The sequence below is a fragment of the Watersipora subatra genome, chromosome 9, assembly GCF_963576615.1.
Source record: "Watersipora subatra chromosome 9, tzWatSuba1.1, whole genome shotgun sequence".
NCBI classification, from domain to species: Eukaryota; Metazoa; Bryozoa; class Gymnolaemata; order Cheilostomatida; family Watersiporidae; genus Watersipora; species Watersipora subatra.
In genome coordinates, this window is record NC_088716.1 from 53,132,720 (window position 1) to 53,149,621 (window position 16,902).

The window sequence follows — 16,902 nt, forward strand, 5'->3', positions numbered from 1 at the left end:
ATAAGAATTTTGGGTGTAACCCTAAAGTTTATATTGACATCATATTCGATGTGCTATAACAAGTGGAAAGGTCATATAAAGGTCATATTGTGAACTGATAAAAAGATAGTTATCTTATTGAGGCTCTCCCATTTCTGTGAAAAAAGTCAAATATAATTTATGAGCTATTCTTTGAGGAAACAGATATTTGAAATTGTGAATAATTGGCTGATTATTCATAGAGGATTCTGGCGGATATGAAAATATTCCTATAAGAAAAATGAAAAACAATGCGTATCCTAGTATAAAACGTGATTAAGCATTCCATGTTTGTGCATTTGATCAACTGAAAAAAGTTTATTTCATTCATCAAATAACAAGCAGAAATGTAGAAAACTGCAAGTCAATTCTTATAATTCATTGAGACTAGTAATAAAACGGAGATCATTCATCTATCGTAACACGCAAAAAGCCCTGATGCTGAACGCAGCTAATCTGCAGCATTAGGCATCAGAAGCAAACTTGTTTTCATTTTTAAAATTCACATATTTACAAATCAATAAAATTTAATTGAGGAAAGTTTTTTCAAAACTGAATGCCTTGAACATATTAAATTTGTAAACCGAGTAATTTTATTGGAAAAGTTTTACCAATTGCTGAAACAAGTAAGCATATACCAGGAACAAGTAACAAAGGCTAAGAAAGCCTATGGTCAACCGCCTCAGGATAGGCATTATAATTTTGTTCTGCTGACAAAATGCCTTTCCCATCATAAAACCTTCGAGTTGTCGTGGGCTGGTTTTAGCATCATGAAATAATTTATTAAGGCAATAACACTTAATTCAAAGTAATTAAATATTTTATCCGTACTTTTATGACCCTTAATAATTTCGTATAGTTTATATCCAGTTTTATCACAACAAACTCCCAACATAATCTAAATTCACACGATAGATTGTCGCCGGTTTAAAAAAAAACTTTATGTGTAGACTGTTTGTTGATTGTCTGACTTCTATTTCAACTGCTCAACCCTTACAGTAGCTTCTGGATGTATATTTACCATTTATGTTCAATATTAAGTAAAGATATTTTCTCTCTCTCTGCCGTATTACCTACTTTCTCCATTCTTTCCCCTCTTGCCCATTATGGCTCTTACCCCCTCTCCCACCTCTTTTTTTCCCTTTTCTGTCTGCCCGCCCGCTAAGCTGCCAAATTCTGTTTTCTAGAATTAGACTGATCCACTCAAGTACACTTTCGCAACTGTGCAAACGGGAATACAGACCACCTATAAGGAACTAAGGCAACTTTGAAGAGAATAAGAAATGATCTTATACTAGACAGAACTAGCATATAAATTATTGGCTAATTGGGAAGAGCAGCGATTTGGGTACCAAAGCAGCTTACTCGATTTTGCAACCATTCACAAAGGTTTACGGTGAGACAGCGCTGCTCCTTGTTCATCTTTAAAGGGAAGATCACTATACGAGACCCTATTCCTATGAATGATTGTTTAAAGCACTCTATTTCTGAACTGATGAAATATAGGTAACCGTTTCCTCTTTAAGCTTTCCCATGAAGATCCGGGAAGAGTTGAGAAATTGTTGGCGATTTTGTACCTGCCACCATTGACATAATTCTGAACTGTCTGTGACTGTTTCTTTTGTTGTGAAATCTGCTATTCACTGCAGCGATAAATAGAGACAATTGGGTTTACAAAAAAATGTGATTCTATAGAAAAGTAGATTAAGTGAAGGAATAGATTGATCTTTCATTATACGAGTGTTTGGAATTGCTTTTAAATGATTGACACCTTCATTCACGAGCTTGCTTACATTGAGCTCAAGTATAGACCTACGTCAGTGTTCTTTACATAAACTCATAGTTACAAAGGTTTTACTTAAGCTATGAAACCGCTAGTTGATCTCCTTCTGCTAATAACCTTTTTCTTGCGATCCACTAACTACGATGTGTTTAGACCAGTGGTTCTTAACCTGAGTTCTATCAAACCCTCGGAGTTTAGTGAGTCAGTTTCGTGGATTTGATGGAGGTCTCTCAAAAACAACAGCAGAATAAACACTGATTTGCAAAGCCATGTCTTCATGAGAAGATATGTAATTTGTTGTGAGTTTATGCATTGTATTGATTTTGTTCTTTGAGCTCAGTGATGTTATTGTACGGTTCTTTTTGAGCACCAGTGAAACATCCATCTATGTCTTGAATGCGAAAAAAGTTATAATTTATTTTTTAATAAAAAATGGTTTAGTGAAAGCACATATAAAACTGGTAGTCTTCAGTAAAACCAACAGGGTTAAGAAGCACTGGTCTACAAGTCTTTCATTGTCTGATAAGTTCTAGGATGTAATGTCAGTAGATGTTGAAACTTTCTTTGGAATTCTAAGCTCCAGTCATAATCCACTCATTTGCTATAGCCTTCATGTTATTTTCAGTAAGAGGGAAGATAAAAGGGGTCTTTGCAAGATGTTTCCTTCTTTTATCGGTTTTTATTACATGCACTTTTTGTTAATAAAACGTAGTAAGGCGTGAGGTTTATTGACAGGCCGTGAGAGCTCATTGACAATCTTCCGTGGGAGTCGTGCTCTGTTGCGTGAAGACTAAGCCTTAAGTTGACTAACGAACAGAAGACACTTGATGTGAAGTTAAACCGGAACTGAGAGTTGATGGCGAGTGATGGCTGAAAAAGATGACAAGTTAGACACTGAGCTGATTGGTTCACAACAACTAATTTTTTTATTTTTGTCCTATCACACGGGTCTCTGAAGTTATCCTTGAAAACACTATAAGTCTGTTCGTAAAATACACAAAAAGTGAAAATTCATCGCAACGCTTTGCACAGTTCATATCAGAATAGAAATACTGTCTGTTGATTATGAAGCCTATGAACATTATGATTATGAAGCCATACTCACATTCAGGTTATATAATAAAATATAAAGCTGTCTCACAGGCTAAAGGAAATATTCATGCCAGTTGAATGAAAGCAATGCTTAATTATTACTCTTTTTAGATCAGCTTCTCAAATGAGCAATTTGCAACAACATTGCTGAGAAATATGTAGAAAACGAGTAAGTTCACATCAATTAAAAGGAGTACACAATGTCCACTTACGCATCACACTGTGTTTCACATTGTATGTAACAAAAGCCTAACATCTTGCGGTTTGAACTCATCGAATGAATTTGGCCTTTATGATCGAAATAGTCGGACATCCGTGTTTTACAACATGAAAAAAGTGATGTCATTCCCTAAGTATTGCTCATAGATTATTGATGTGAGTCATATGTGGTTGTGCAAAAATAAAGAACAATAACAGTTTTTTGTCAATAGCCAAGGTTATCTGTTAGCATTGGACACACTGAAGTGTTGTTCTCTGTGTAACGGAAGCCCTTAGTCTTTTGTGAAATTCAAAGTTTGTTTACAATAAGTTATTTTAAAATACCTACCGTAAATCTTTACTATTTTGATAAAAACCAACAGGAATAAAGCCTGCCTCTCTGTTTGTCTAATAGACAAAAATTTGTTCAGCAGTTACTAAAATATAAAAGAATTTGATTATAAATTTAGTATTTATAATATATACATTTTATATTAATGCATTTTATCTTTGCTCATTGAGAGGAATACTAATAATTGCGTAACAGTGTTTATCTTACCTTGAATAATCGTTAGTCAAATATTCTGAAATAATATAAAGTTACACATACAAACAATTTCTATTGAAGCCCATAAACAAACATTTGAGGAAAGCTTCTAATAAACCATTGACTTCGTTAGAGTTCTATAATCACAGCATCACAATCAGAGTAAAAACTTTAAAACAAAAAAATCTCATAACAAACATTGATCTCTATGTAAAACAGCAACAGTAACTTGAGCATTACTAAATTGAGGACATAGTGTATTATTATACACATATTATTCGCAGCTGGCTGTTATATCTGTTTATTTGGATATTAATGCATATGATTTTAAAACTGTGTCATGTCTTCTTTAAATCTATGAATATAGATTAACATATATAACGTATGTTATATAACATATATACCTTACATAAATAACATATATAAAAAACATATAAACAGCAATCCGACGCTTTATTGCTGCCTCTAAGGCTATGTAAGGTATAATCATCGGGCTATGTAAAGCATATGCACAACAGCCTTGCACTGCTATGTTACCTCTATGGATTTGCGTGGTACATGAACAGCAGTGCCAAACTATCATAATATCTCTAAGTCTAGGTAAAGCCAATCAATAATAGTTCCAGCATTTTATGTGATTTGGAATGCTATGCAAGCACCTCTCTTACAGCCGGTCGTTTAACAATGGCTGTCTTATGGTTTATACTTTATCACTGACTTCCATGCAACTCTGTTTTCTACCTTCTCTTGCCTTCTGTTTGTGTCTAGTTCCCCCAACTTCATGTTACGATCAGCTGCATCTTTGTATTTCAGCCCTCATATCATACCCTGATTCCTTGTTCCTTTGTAGAGTTGTGAATATAGCAGCTGTCTTGGCAATCACTCATGACCCATCCTGTGCCCTTGTCCTAACTACATGTATTTTAGGGCTTTTTTTATCAGAATGTCCAGCAAAGATGTGAGGTTACTCTGTCTTTGGATTTTGGTGTTTTTGACCTCATCTTTCCAGGTGAAGTTCGTTACGCTGCGTAGTTGTCTCATCATGACTGCGTGCAGTCTCTTTACTTTTGTTTAGTACCCTGTCTGGGTCTCAGCATCATATAACAGTGCTGCTAGGATTACGGCTCTGTATACCATACTGTTAGCTTGAATGGTTACACGCTTGTTCCATGCTATGCACGCATAAGCCTTGGTTATATAAGCCAACCAGTACAAAATAGCACATCAGCTCCATAATATCCGTGTATTAGCAACTAGGAAGCCTTTGAACGTTGATGTCATATGCGCACCCGGTATTAAAATAAAAACAATATACAGTATTATTTTATATAGTCTGTATTTAATTTTAATTTTATATATGTAGTTTATTATTGACAATTTATTCATATAGTTCATTTAGGAAGCTGTTGCTAGACCGTGCATTTAGGAAGCTGTTGCTAGACCGTGCATTTATGAGAAAGTTTCTTTTTTCCTCTGTTTAAAACCCTAAATCTTTCTGCGCTTTTTCACACAAAAAACCACCGCTTATGTAAGTAGGCCTACTTTGTTTGCATAGCATTAGTTTTTACAACCTCAAAGTTGTTAACGTAGTTTAACCTGGTTAATCCTACAAATATATGCCAGCAAGTAGCAATTAGTGAGAAGCTTAGTGAAACCGTAGGTGCAAGCATTATTAAAATGGGTGCTTACAGATACAAACGATTAAAGTTCGCGCTCTTGCGGTTATATAATATAGCCTCAGCAACTATTTCGAGAGTCACTTTTGAAAGTTCATCATAAATTATAGCAGTACCTGCTCAAAGCATTGACTCTGGCTAAAAACTTGGCTAATAATATATTGTGAGCTTTAGAGTCATCATACAAACAATTCAACAGATGCAAAACTATAAATACATTTATTTAAATTTTACTATAGGCCTAAAATTGATAAGTAAAACATGATAAATAACAAAATAGCTTATGCAAGGCCTATCAAAGCAATGACTCAAAAAGTTATTTAAATATTCCCATGATCCAGGAAAATTCCGTTTGCATGGTTTTTATGTCATAACTCAAAATGTAACCTATAATATTGTAGCCTCAACTTTGAACAATTTGCAGCAATAAATATTTTAGAGTTGTGAAGTTAGTATTTAAAAAAAATACCCTCAGATACTGAAGCACTGACAGACTGTTTCAAACAAGTTAGGAGTAGTCATACAAAATAATATATTAGCCTGTCACCTGTTCTTTGTTGTCACCTGTCTTTTGTTGTCCAAGATGATTCACCTTTTGCCCTACTTTATCCTTTTTAACCATAATTGGCAAAGGTACCAGTTCTTGAGTACACCTAATGCTATGAAGTTTTATCTCTTTGCCAAACCAAATAATGATAGCGGAGAGAAATTAGGAAACTTTAACTACCTCTGCTGCCACACAAACGCTTGAAATCAAACAATTTATTGATTTCATAATAGTATGATGACATTTTGAAAGCGTCATTATGTTAGGTTATGAAACACTAGCCAAAGTGTCATGACTGCTAGAAACTTGATGTGGCAAATCTGTAAGGCCCTCTTTAGCCAAGAAAACTAGCACCACACTCCAACAAGGAAGTTATTGCTCATTAGCTAAACACAGAAATTCGTGTCAAATACAAGTTCACATATGTCAAGCTCAATCAAACTTTATTCCTGTTGCAATCTTTACTATAATAAGAGCTATATCTGTACATTTGCTTGAAGCCATGCTTAGAGGTTAGGAAAAAAGATGACTTCCAAAAAGATGTTAACTCCATGGCATTCAACCTGGTAGACTAGCACTCTAACCCCTGCTCCTTGCTGTATCATCTTGTCGTATTTAATATAACTGTGCTGTTAGGTATTACATCTGACGATCTCTCACGGTTCATAGGACTGCCAGGATGCTAGCTTTTCATAGAAGTGTAAATTTTCCATCACACTTTTTAACCGCGTATGATAATGGTGTTTGCCATTTTATCCCGCATTTGCCTTTTTGCCTCAGAATATGTACTTCTGCTTTTATGTGTTATATATATATGGTCAGGCTTTTAGTATTTATTACGATTTAAATATCAATCAGTTAATAACTATGAACAAACCTATTTATGTTAAATTTCAACAAATATTACATTATTGATAAATGTTTCAACTCATTTTACTACAGACTCCAAAAGGAAGCTGGCTCTTTGGTGATTGTCTTACATATTATTTATGTTTAAATATATGTTCATTGCAGTTACTATTAGAAGGCATGCTCTGCTATACCTTTTTCCTACTCAAATGGCTGTTCATTTACTTACTGTAGTAAATTCATAACCCAAAGAACTCAATAATCTCAACGCCTGCTTAGTATAATCCAGTATGACACACTTTGGAAAGTCTTGTGGAAGATACCACTTCCTTCTATGCAAATAAATGGGTGTGTTGTGAACAGAACAGTTGCTTTAAATACTGTGGTCAAAAAGTCGAATTAGTGAAGTGAATATTGCTGGTGATGTCATCTTCTGTCTCAGACTGGTCTACTAATTATCTGTCGGAAACGTTAATCAATGATTTCAATAGCATCAGTTCCGCTTGCGTCTGTCTGTGACAGCGATGCGTAGGTCAAGAAAATAGAAGAAAGTTGAACTGAAAAGCCATCAATTAGCGTTAAATAAAGTTATCTTGTTTCATTAACAGACGATTAAACTTTCTCATGGACTTCTCAAAGTCGGCAAGCAAAAATATTGTTGTAAGAAACGCTGACAAACTAATTTTGGATGATTTTTGAGACTTGGCGGGTTCTGCTGGGATATCTCGGAGTAATATAATATTCCACTAACAGATCAAATGGTGCTATTTCTCAACCTTGAAAATATTTCAACAAATGGAACTGTGAAAAACTGTAATTAACATTTAATTATATTTACGATAGAAAATAAACTATAATTTAGTTAATAAAACACAACAAAACTGTTAATAAATATAAAACTTATGACAATATAAGAACTTCACTAACTATACAATAGAGAGATTGTTGAAACATGAGAGGTAATTGCACTCAGGTTGGAGTGGGATGAAAATACATTAAATTCATAGCTGCGGAGTTATGCACTCTTGAGGAAACGTAAGCGAATTGACAAATGACTTAGATAGCTCAAAAGCTTTTATACCTATGTCTATTGTCAGTGTAGACATACATCATGCTGGCAATCATATTGATGAGTGAAGACTTTTGCTCGATTAATTAATTGTTTTGACCTTTTCAGGACTCTCTGTACGTTAGAACATAACATGCAGCTGCCAGTTGTCAGTTGTTCTGAAGGTATATAGAAATGTTAAAGAATACGCTGATTGAAGGCTAGTGATATCCTGCTTTACTTTGGCCTTGATCTTCACCTTTTTACATCATCGCTGCCCTGCCCCGCCTTTGCTGCCTATTGTACTTGCCGACAGCAGCGGATCAGTTGTCTAACTGGAAGGGCTGAATGAGTAGCGTATAGCCAGGCCTCATGACAATCATTCTTCGGCTGGGTATGCAGATGTCCTCATGTATAATCTGCATACAAAGAATTTAGCTATAGCTAGCAAACTGGGAACGTCCAAAACAAATGTTTGAAAGCTGAGGATCTCAGTAAATTGATATGAAGCTTCAGGAAGATAATACAGTGGATGAATCATAAATGAGTATTGGGTGTCAGGGAGGCTTTGCTTTTGTTTGTCACGCCTGTTTTTCTCACACAGTTAATAAAAATTGAGACAAATTTCTAACTAAATTTTTTTAAACTAACAACTTGTTTTGCGATTATATACAACATATTTAAAGCTAAAAAAAGTTTTTCTTCCATCTACTTTTATTGAGAACATTTGTAATGCTAATGTATGACACTTCATTTATTTTCAAAAATTGCACAAATTATACCGCTGTGCTCTTGAGAAAAGCTGTGGGAGTTGAAGAAGACTAAAACATTTGAAGATTAATCTATTTTAGCATCTGTCAATGAAGTCATACGAAGGCTCTTTCGACAGATTATTTGGTAATATTCAAAGATTTGAACAGCCAAAAATAAACAAGACCAGATTTTGTACTCACACAATTGTACCAGTTTAATATACTAATGCTTAATATAATGCGATTTTGGCTAATTCAAAACTGAACGCGCAAAGAGCTGATAATCACACCCTTTAGCGGTAGTCAACCTAGTTGGTTAATGCTATCAACTGTGAATAATTATTTAGCCTAAGACCTGGCAGCGCTTTCATTTTGAAGATAAAAATTGAGCTAGTTAAAATCTTCCCTCATTGCAAACCTAAACAAAGCAATATTATTTGTAGTAATATTATTATCCATATTGTTGTTTTTGTCAGTGATTAGTATTAATATTTCAAAGTGTTTACATCATATGTATGGTGGATGTCATACTATTCATGCAGACCTGCAAGATAAATGTGTTGAACGAGTGTTTCCATACCTGCTGATTCGCATCTCTCACTAAGATGGTCCACCTTCCTGCCTGTCCTCCGATATCTTCTAGGATTGCACAGGCTTTAGAGCCGTTATCATAGATCATCAGAGATGGGCTAAAATAGGAAATAATATACAAGATATAAAAGCAAGTTTGACTTGAAGTGCAACAATCAGGTTGAAGAAGGTAGCCATGTAAAAGGCCTCGGCGCTGCCAAATAAAGTATCAAATCTCATATACTATACCACCTCAATGCCTGAGATTAATAGCAAGAATGAGAATCTTCTAAGAAAAAACACAGAACTTTAGTACTAAAGGAGCAAAGGTTCGACAAGAAGTTAGGCTTTGTTCCAATTTTTTGCGTTTATAAATGCTTTCACACTGCTAGAAGATTTCAGAAAATTAAGCTTTCTAATACTGCTTAAAAGACTAAACAATGACCAGGCAGCAGTTTTTGCTTTTTCATGCGTGTGAGAACTGTTTGGTTAAAGCTCACAGAGTCGCACGATTAGAAATGCTATTAATAAAATCAACCAAAACTAATCCTTCATTTAAGTATTAACAGGTGTCAACAGGTGTCAAGCATCACAAATAGTCTGAAGTTGACTACATTTTGTTTTCATCACATGGATAGCTTTAACTCTTTACCACTCACTCCTTTGAAAGTTGTAAATTGTTGAAACTTTGACGCCATAAGTGCTAAAACTGAACATGTGTAATGACTTAACGACGTCACTCATAAAAAGGCAAATGTTCACGCAACATCAGCAGTAAAATGGCTTTGGTTTGCATCACAGAAGACCTACTTAGTGTTATCTGTTGTAGCAGCTTCGTGCTGGTTTACAATTCACCTGACAGACAAGCATCTTTTTCCAAAAAGAAGTTACAGGTTGTCTGCTCACAATATTCACAAAAAATCATCAATACCCTATATTTCTTACAGATTATGTTTTTTTTTACCAGAATTACTAAAACAAGAACAATATTGCGCATGACAAACAGATTGCTTCCAAGTTTACAAACACGTTCAATAAATACTAACAAAGAGATAAAGTGAAAAATTTCTTACCCAAATGGATTGACTCTTTGCCTTCCATGTCTATATCTGTATAAAGTTTCAGCTGCCAAAATTGTGTCATAAGTGGACATATCCGGCTCCATGGCCACCGATATATTTTCAGTTTTAGCCCCATCTTGAACTGTCACTTTGATTGTTGGAGCGTAGAACTGTAAGAGAACACAGGAAAAATAGTTTGTTATGCAATAGTTGAATTGCTGCCATCGGCTATACGCTGTCTATTTCGGCATTGAGTAACTTTGACCTTGTATAGGTCTTTATAATGACATCAAAATAAAAAAACAAGAGAGGTTTGTATAATCTATCACAAAACATCATCACAAATGTAGAATCGTCACAAAAGTGAAAGCGGACACAGAATTCAAGTCTGTAAGCTTGCTTTTGATGAATTTGGCTCTATGGTTCCGAAACCGTTTAAATCCATGAGTTTCGGCAAATTAGAATGTATTACTTAAAAGTTTGCTCAAATTTTTTTGTTTTTGGTGAAGTGAGATGAATTGATCTAAAACAGCTAAACATGAAGTGTTCAGATTTTTATGTAGTAATATTTGAAACATATGAGACAAAAAGCTTAAAAACAACGAAAACTGTCGCCCAGAAGTCTAGCATTGAATGACAAAAGCTCAAGTGGCAGACGACAGACATGGCAACTCTTTCTACTATTTAATGCGGCAATCATTTGACAAAAAAAGGCAATGAAACTGTCACTGTAGTTGTCTGCTATACTATTTGCTAGGGCGGGTATGTGGAACTTCATTGTCAAGTATACTTTCCTATGACGTTTAGTAAGCCAGGTGTCAGAATCTCAATTGTGAGGTGTCAGCCCACATCCCTATTTATTAGGATTATTCTTAGCTGTTTAAAAGTCTAAATATGTCTAATTTTGGTTTCATACTTTAAAAAAAACATTTAGTTGAAACAAGTTTTCCACCACCTATGGCAATTCGTTTTCACCGCAGCTATCCGCATAGCTGTAGATACATAATGTTTCTACATATGAAAAAGACACCTGCAGCCACCTGCTCTGTTTCAGATTTAATGACAAATAAACACAAATATTTCTGTTGGTATGCTAAACATGCAATGAAATGCTCATGATATTTTATGAAGTGTTTGTTGTGTGCTAGATTTTATGCCATCCGTTTCCGATCAGATGTTTAATCCAAGATTTAGATGCCTCTAGCAAAAGGCTGATTGCTTTCTTGTGAATATATAAGCTCTTCTAATCTCTTCACTAAGGGAGGGTGGTAAGTACAGCCTTCCGGAGCAAAGACCGGACTTAGCAGGCACTATAGCCTTTAACATTTTCCCTGCCGTGACATTCTTTGGCTGTCTTTCATGTTTGGGATTAACTGATTTTAGATTATGCGTATATCGCTGGCAAGCTGGCTACAAATCTTGGCTCGAGTTCATCGACTAACTAATGAATGATTTTATCCTAGAATTCTCATCAAAATTTCTTTCCGCTGGTTGACAGGAAGGAACAAATAAAAATATGACAACTTTTATGCGGTAGTAGCTCGTGGCATAGCTTAAGTTTGTTGCTGTTAGAAGGGGTTGTTAGGTTTTTCTTAGCTGATATTGTACACAAAGAAAGTGACAACGCGCTGCAGGTAGCATTTCAGAACACCTATAGCCAAGTTGATAGGAAGCACATTTTCAGGATCATTAGTTACAAACAAAAGGCCTTTGGTTACAATTACCAGCCAAATATTTATATCCTTGCAAACTTTCAAATATTGAATAGTTCAATTCAAAAGTTATCTTTAATTATGACTGTAGACAAATTATAGATGATTTTAAGCATTGCCAAAATATACTCACATTTACCAGCTTCTGGTTTCCTTCTGGGTCTAAAGGGAAGTTTCTTGCAGATCTTTCAACTGGCTCTGTCTCTTTTTTCTTATTCGCAGTTTGCTAAATATAAGATAAGACTTTAGCACACAGTATAAAATATACTTCCTTCAATAAGATAACAATTATGTTGAACCACTTTAAAAAAAAGGTGTTTTTATTGAAATATTTCAACCCGGGTTTCCATTTTAAATTGGTAGGCTGTCTCAGTAAAACAATTGCTTTGCTGAATATATTTTTAACCGTATCCCTTACTGTTGTTGACCAAATTAAAAAACAATTTATTGCAACCGTGAATGAAAATAATAGCCGACAACATTGCCAAGATAAAATATTTTAAAATGATCATTCAGAATGTAGTTCAAAGAGGCTCCGTGTGGCAGAATATCCATTATCGAGTTGTTAGTCATTTGGCTGACAGCGACTTATTGACCATGTTAAAAACATCCCAACAAATTGATTGGCCAGCTCAATGAAAATGACAAGCATGGCATATTCAAATTTATATCATACATTCTTCTGCACCACAAGCTTTGACAGCTAATAAACTATTGATGATAATAATATGTTTTCTATATTAAGAGATGGAAACTAATCTTTGAATGTGTCACTGTTTTGTCTGCTGCATAGTTTGTGTCATTCATTTATGTTATTTATCAGCAATCATACTGAGATATATCATAATGCCATAGCTGGGCAGTACCGATGTCTCAAAAGATCAAAAGTCTTTGATGCAGAGTCTATTGCAGTGTTGTTTTATGGTAAACCAGAGCTTGCTTGTAAGCGAAGGAAACCATAGGTTAATAAAATACCTCATGGCTAATTGATTAATTGTAAAAGCATTTAAAAACTAAAATAAAAGCTGTTAAGAAATAATTAAATTAGGTCTTACTAAAATGGGAATAAATTGGGTAACATTTGTATTTACTGAAAATGGCATATCTCAGGTAATTTGGCATTATAGACAAACCTACAAGAAATTTTTGTTGATTTTTTTCCAAATTGTTGGTATTTTTCGATTGTTTGCAGTTGTTTTTGATATTTAAGGTGGTCTGACTGCCAGAATGTTTAATAATTAAAATTGACAAAAACTTGATCATGGTAAGAACACTGAAATCAAATGAAAGCTTGATTATGTCATCTATAGATGTAAAAAGACTGACAGAACAGAGACGTGGAATGCTGCAACTTGAATACAATAACTGATATCAACTATAGCAACTATAACAACTAGTGATGTCATTTTACATGTACTTTTCTTGTGAGCATTTTAACCGTGATCAAGTTTTATTGATTTTAATCTTGAAACATCCTGACAGCCAGATCATCTCAAACATCAAAAACAATCACAAATGACAAAAAAATACCGATACTTTTGAATAAAATCCACTAAAATTTTGCATAAGTTCGTGTTTAAGCTATGAATCTAAAATATTGCATATAGATTCAATAGTCAATATTCAGAAGTCAATATTCAGATGTTCGCTGCTTGACTGTTGTTTTATCAGTCAGCGAACTTCAAAGAACTAGAGTCTTTGTTTGCTTGCCTGTTTATTCTTTGAGTTTAAATTCTAAATCCGTCAGGCAGAATACTCAACAGGATTTAGCCTACAGTTTAAGGGAGTAAAACTTTGGTTAACAGGATCAGGTATTTGCTGCCAGCAGCACATCCTATTGAAAGATGCGTAAGTTCTGTCAAGTCCAGGTATGTAATTATAAAACGAGGACCAGCTTGTGAGCCACTGAGGGTAATATCAATAAAGACTTGAATAATCTTGCGTCAGTGTAATGAAAAGAAATGCAAAAATACTAACAGCTTCGCAATGAGCAATAGACAAAATAAGTCCATCACATGCTTGTATTGATCAAGAACTACTACGGTGGATGTCTAAAATAGGTGATGCTTAGGGCATGGTACTGCATGTCACTAGACAAAGTTATTGTTTTACCGATTAAGTGGGTGTTAAGAAAAAGAAACACATGTCTATTCTATGGCTACAGGTCATATTCTGTTACCATTTTCCTAAACATATATTCTTAGACACAGTATTCAAAATATTTCAAGTTACATTTTTTCCAGAATATCCTGATTCTTCTTTCTGTAACTTTTTACTTGGATGACTAATGCGTGTAGAAATAGGAGCTTATAAGATTAATTTGTTAAAACTATACCAAAGATAATTACTACTGGTAATCCGTAAAACTAATTAGCGTTTCACTAGTGTTTATCTAGCGCATCTCTTTAATTTTGCAAGAATCTACGTAAAACTCAGACAAAAATATACAGCCCCGTGAGACACTCGCCCTCATGTAAACAGGTATCACTGTATCACTCATATATTTTATGAATGAAAATTAAAAGCTCCATCGTACAAATGAAATTAGTTTCCTTACAAAATATTGACACATATCTCAAAATAATTCATAATGTTATCTTTACTAATCAGTTTTGTCTATAAATGTAGCATTTATTGACGGAACTAATTGAATAGACCGTAGATTTAACAAGTCGTTAGTTGATGTATTACTGGCGCCATCTAAACATGTCACAGATAAGATAATTAATCGGTCTTTTGCCTTCCGACTCGCAGTAATCTCATTTAAATCTTGTAAGCGGCGTAATAATGACAAAGCTATGATATTTTTATAAGGATACGCTCATTAAGACCTATTGGATTAGAATGACGCAGTTTTGACATACATCCATGCATGGCTCATCAAGCTCTTAAAGAACCAGTGCCAAAATACATTTGTGTTGTTGCCAACCATATAATCACTCTCGTGATGAGATGATCCATGGCGGTTAGCTATGCCAAAAAGCATACACGTTTTTTTGCAACGAAATTTGCTTCTTAAAATTAAAATTGTAAGCAGTTAATTTTACAATGAGTATTTCTTGCTGGTTTCGCTAAATAGTAAAAGTTTTTGCAGAACAGATAGTGCATGATAACCATTTTTTTAGCTTCTATGGGTATGAAAAAAAGATCAAGCTGAAAGCGCTTCCACATTAAAAATTATTTTGCTAATTTTAAAATATAAAAGGATAGTTTTCAAGATGATGATCACCCAACATAAACAATAAAATCACCAAGATTGTCAATAATTTCGATGAATTGATTGGTAGAGGTAACGTTATGGTATCTGAAACCAGTCGTTGTAAAAAGGCTATAGAGGCATTAAAAAAGTGAGCAATTATCAGCCTGCTCCATATTTTCTTTTTGAGCTAATAGCAACCAACAAAGAGTTATTTACCGACGAATTACGCTGAGGGTTCGTATGTATTTCAAAGCATGATGCAATACCAACCTGGTGTGAATGGTAGAGACCTTGAGTGAGCACAAGTGCTGCATATTTATTGAATATTCCTTGCGCGGCTGTTCTCTTTGACCGCTCATCTAGGTTCAGACTCTTGCGTTCATTTGAAGTTGTGTCTTTCTGGAGAGGCAGCGCTGCCGATTGCATGGCAATACATAAAGCACTGGATATCAGCAGTTCAAAGAAGTTCATCATGAAGTGTAATGTTTTTCGATAGTTAAAAATTAGTGTTGCGAGCTAAACGAGCTCTTCTCACAGACGTTGGCGCTCTTGTAGATTTAAGGAAATATCTGGAAGATGATCCTACAATGGTATATATTTGATTGTTTTCTATCGCTGAATAAATGGCCGATATTATGAATGAATGACATGATTAATAGCTCATGACTGTCTGCCTATCAAGAGATTTATTGGTCTACCAATAAATCTCCAATAGATTTATTCCAAAGTCACCAAATAGACCAATAGATTTATTGGTCTATTGATATGCATTTTTCATATTTAAATTATTTTCAATCTCTGCATTTTAGCATACAAGATGTTGCAATAGTAAGATAAAGCCATCCAACAATAAATAATATAAAAGACATCTCTTGGCCGGAAGACATGACAATAATGACGCAATTGACGCCAAAGATGTTGTAACAATTGTATTACTAATATGAAACACTTTTTACATAATAAATTTATGGTTTCATTATGAATTGATCGATTATGTATAATATTAGCATTTTTTGCTGTCTCACTTAAGTGGTAGCATTGATAAATTGACATCTATATGCCAAGAGAGCTATAAGCTGCTGATGAATAGTATAATCCTCAAAATACGCACCTTAAATCAATGGCAGTAGGCGTTGGTTTGTCACTCAGGCCTTCACTGACAAGTGTAGCAGGTGCCGTTTTTCTGTCAAAGATTGTTATAGTGATTACGGTTACGTTAACCAATATAGAACAGTAGACTGGTCAGAATGAGATTATTTCTAAATATCACGATCCTAGGCGTTGTTTACCCTTATATAAGATAGACTGCCTGGATAGACTATAAAAAGTCCCTTCAAGTTTTTAGGCAAATCAATTTTTACTTTATATGAACAAGGAAATAGGATTTAAATAATGCAAATTTATGTGAGCCGACTCCATGCTGTTTCTAAAGCTTAGCTACTATTAAGTTAACACAAAAAATTAGCCAATTAAAAATGTTTATCTATTAAGACTTCCAAGGTTAAAGGCGTGCGTGTCAGTCTAAAGGCGTCAGAAACAATTTAACTACATCACACTATGCTGCTAATACAAGTCTAAGAGCTGGGCAATTTAGATTAACAGACAGCAACCCCTCTGCACTATAAACCTGTCACAGACTGAAGATCAAGTCTTTTTGCATGTAAATCTTTTTAAAATCATTGAATGAAAACTAAAATGTCTAAAAATAAGAAAGAAATACATACAATTACGTATATGCTCAATGAGGAGACCCAGAAAAAACTTGACTTGCCTTGATGCTAGCTGTTTATACAACTGTAGTTCATGAGATCAAGGTGATAGCAGTAATCCACAGACCTAAGCTAGTTCAT

General features: G+C 34.5%; 1 protein-coding gene across 1 annotated transcript; it reads right to left on the reverse strand.

The window, feature by feature from the left end:
* Positions 1 to 7,533: 7,533 nt before the first annotated feature.
* LOC137404490 (uncharacterized) lies at positions 7,534 to 16,294 on the reverse strand. The gene is made up of 6 exons (XM_068090712.1): positions 16,164 to 16,294; positions 15,323 to 15,634; positions 11,987 to 12,079; positions 10,154 to 10,311; positions 9,091 to 9,199; positions 7,534 to 8,177 (listed from the first exon to the last, which is right to left on the reverse strand). The coding sequence occupies exons 2-6, from the start codon at positions 15,524 to 15,526 to the stop codon at positions 8,082 to 8,084; spliced, it is 660 nt and encodes a 219-aa protein (XP_067946813.1). The 5' UTR covers positions 15,527 to 15,634; positions 16,164 to 16,294; the 3' UTR covers positions 7,534 to 8,081.
* Positions 16,295 to 16,902: the final 608 nt, after the last annotated feature.

Excerpts from the sequence above, each read along its gene's own strand:
- LOC137404490 (XM_068090712.1), bottom strand. The coding sequence starts at position 15,526 with ATGATGAACTTCTTTGAACTGCTGATATCCAGTGCTTTATGTATTGCC. Across the intron at positions 10,312-11,986 it reads GAAACCAGAAGCTGGTAAAT|TTCTACGCTCCAACAATCAA; the intron begins GTGAGTATATTT and ends GTTCTCTTACAG. Across the intron at positions 8,178-9,090 it reads TGAGAGATGCGAATCAGCAG|ATTATACATGAGGACATCTG; the intron begins GTATGGAAACAC and ends CTTTGTATGCAG.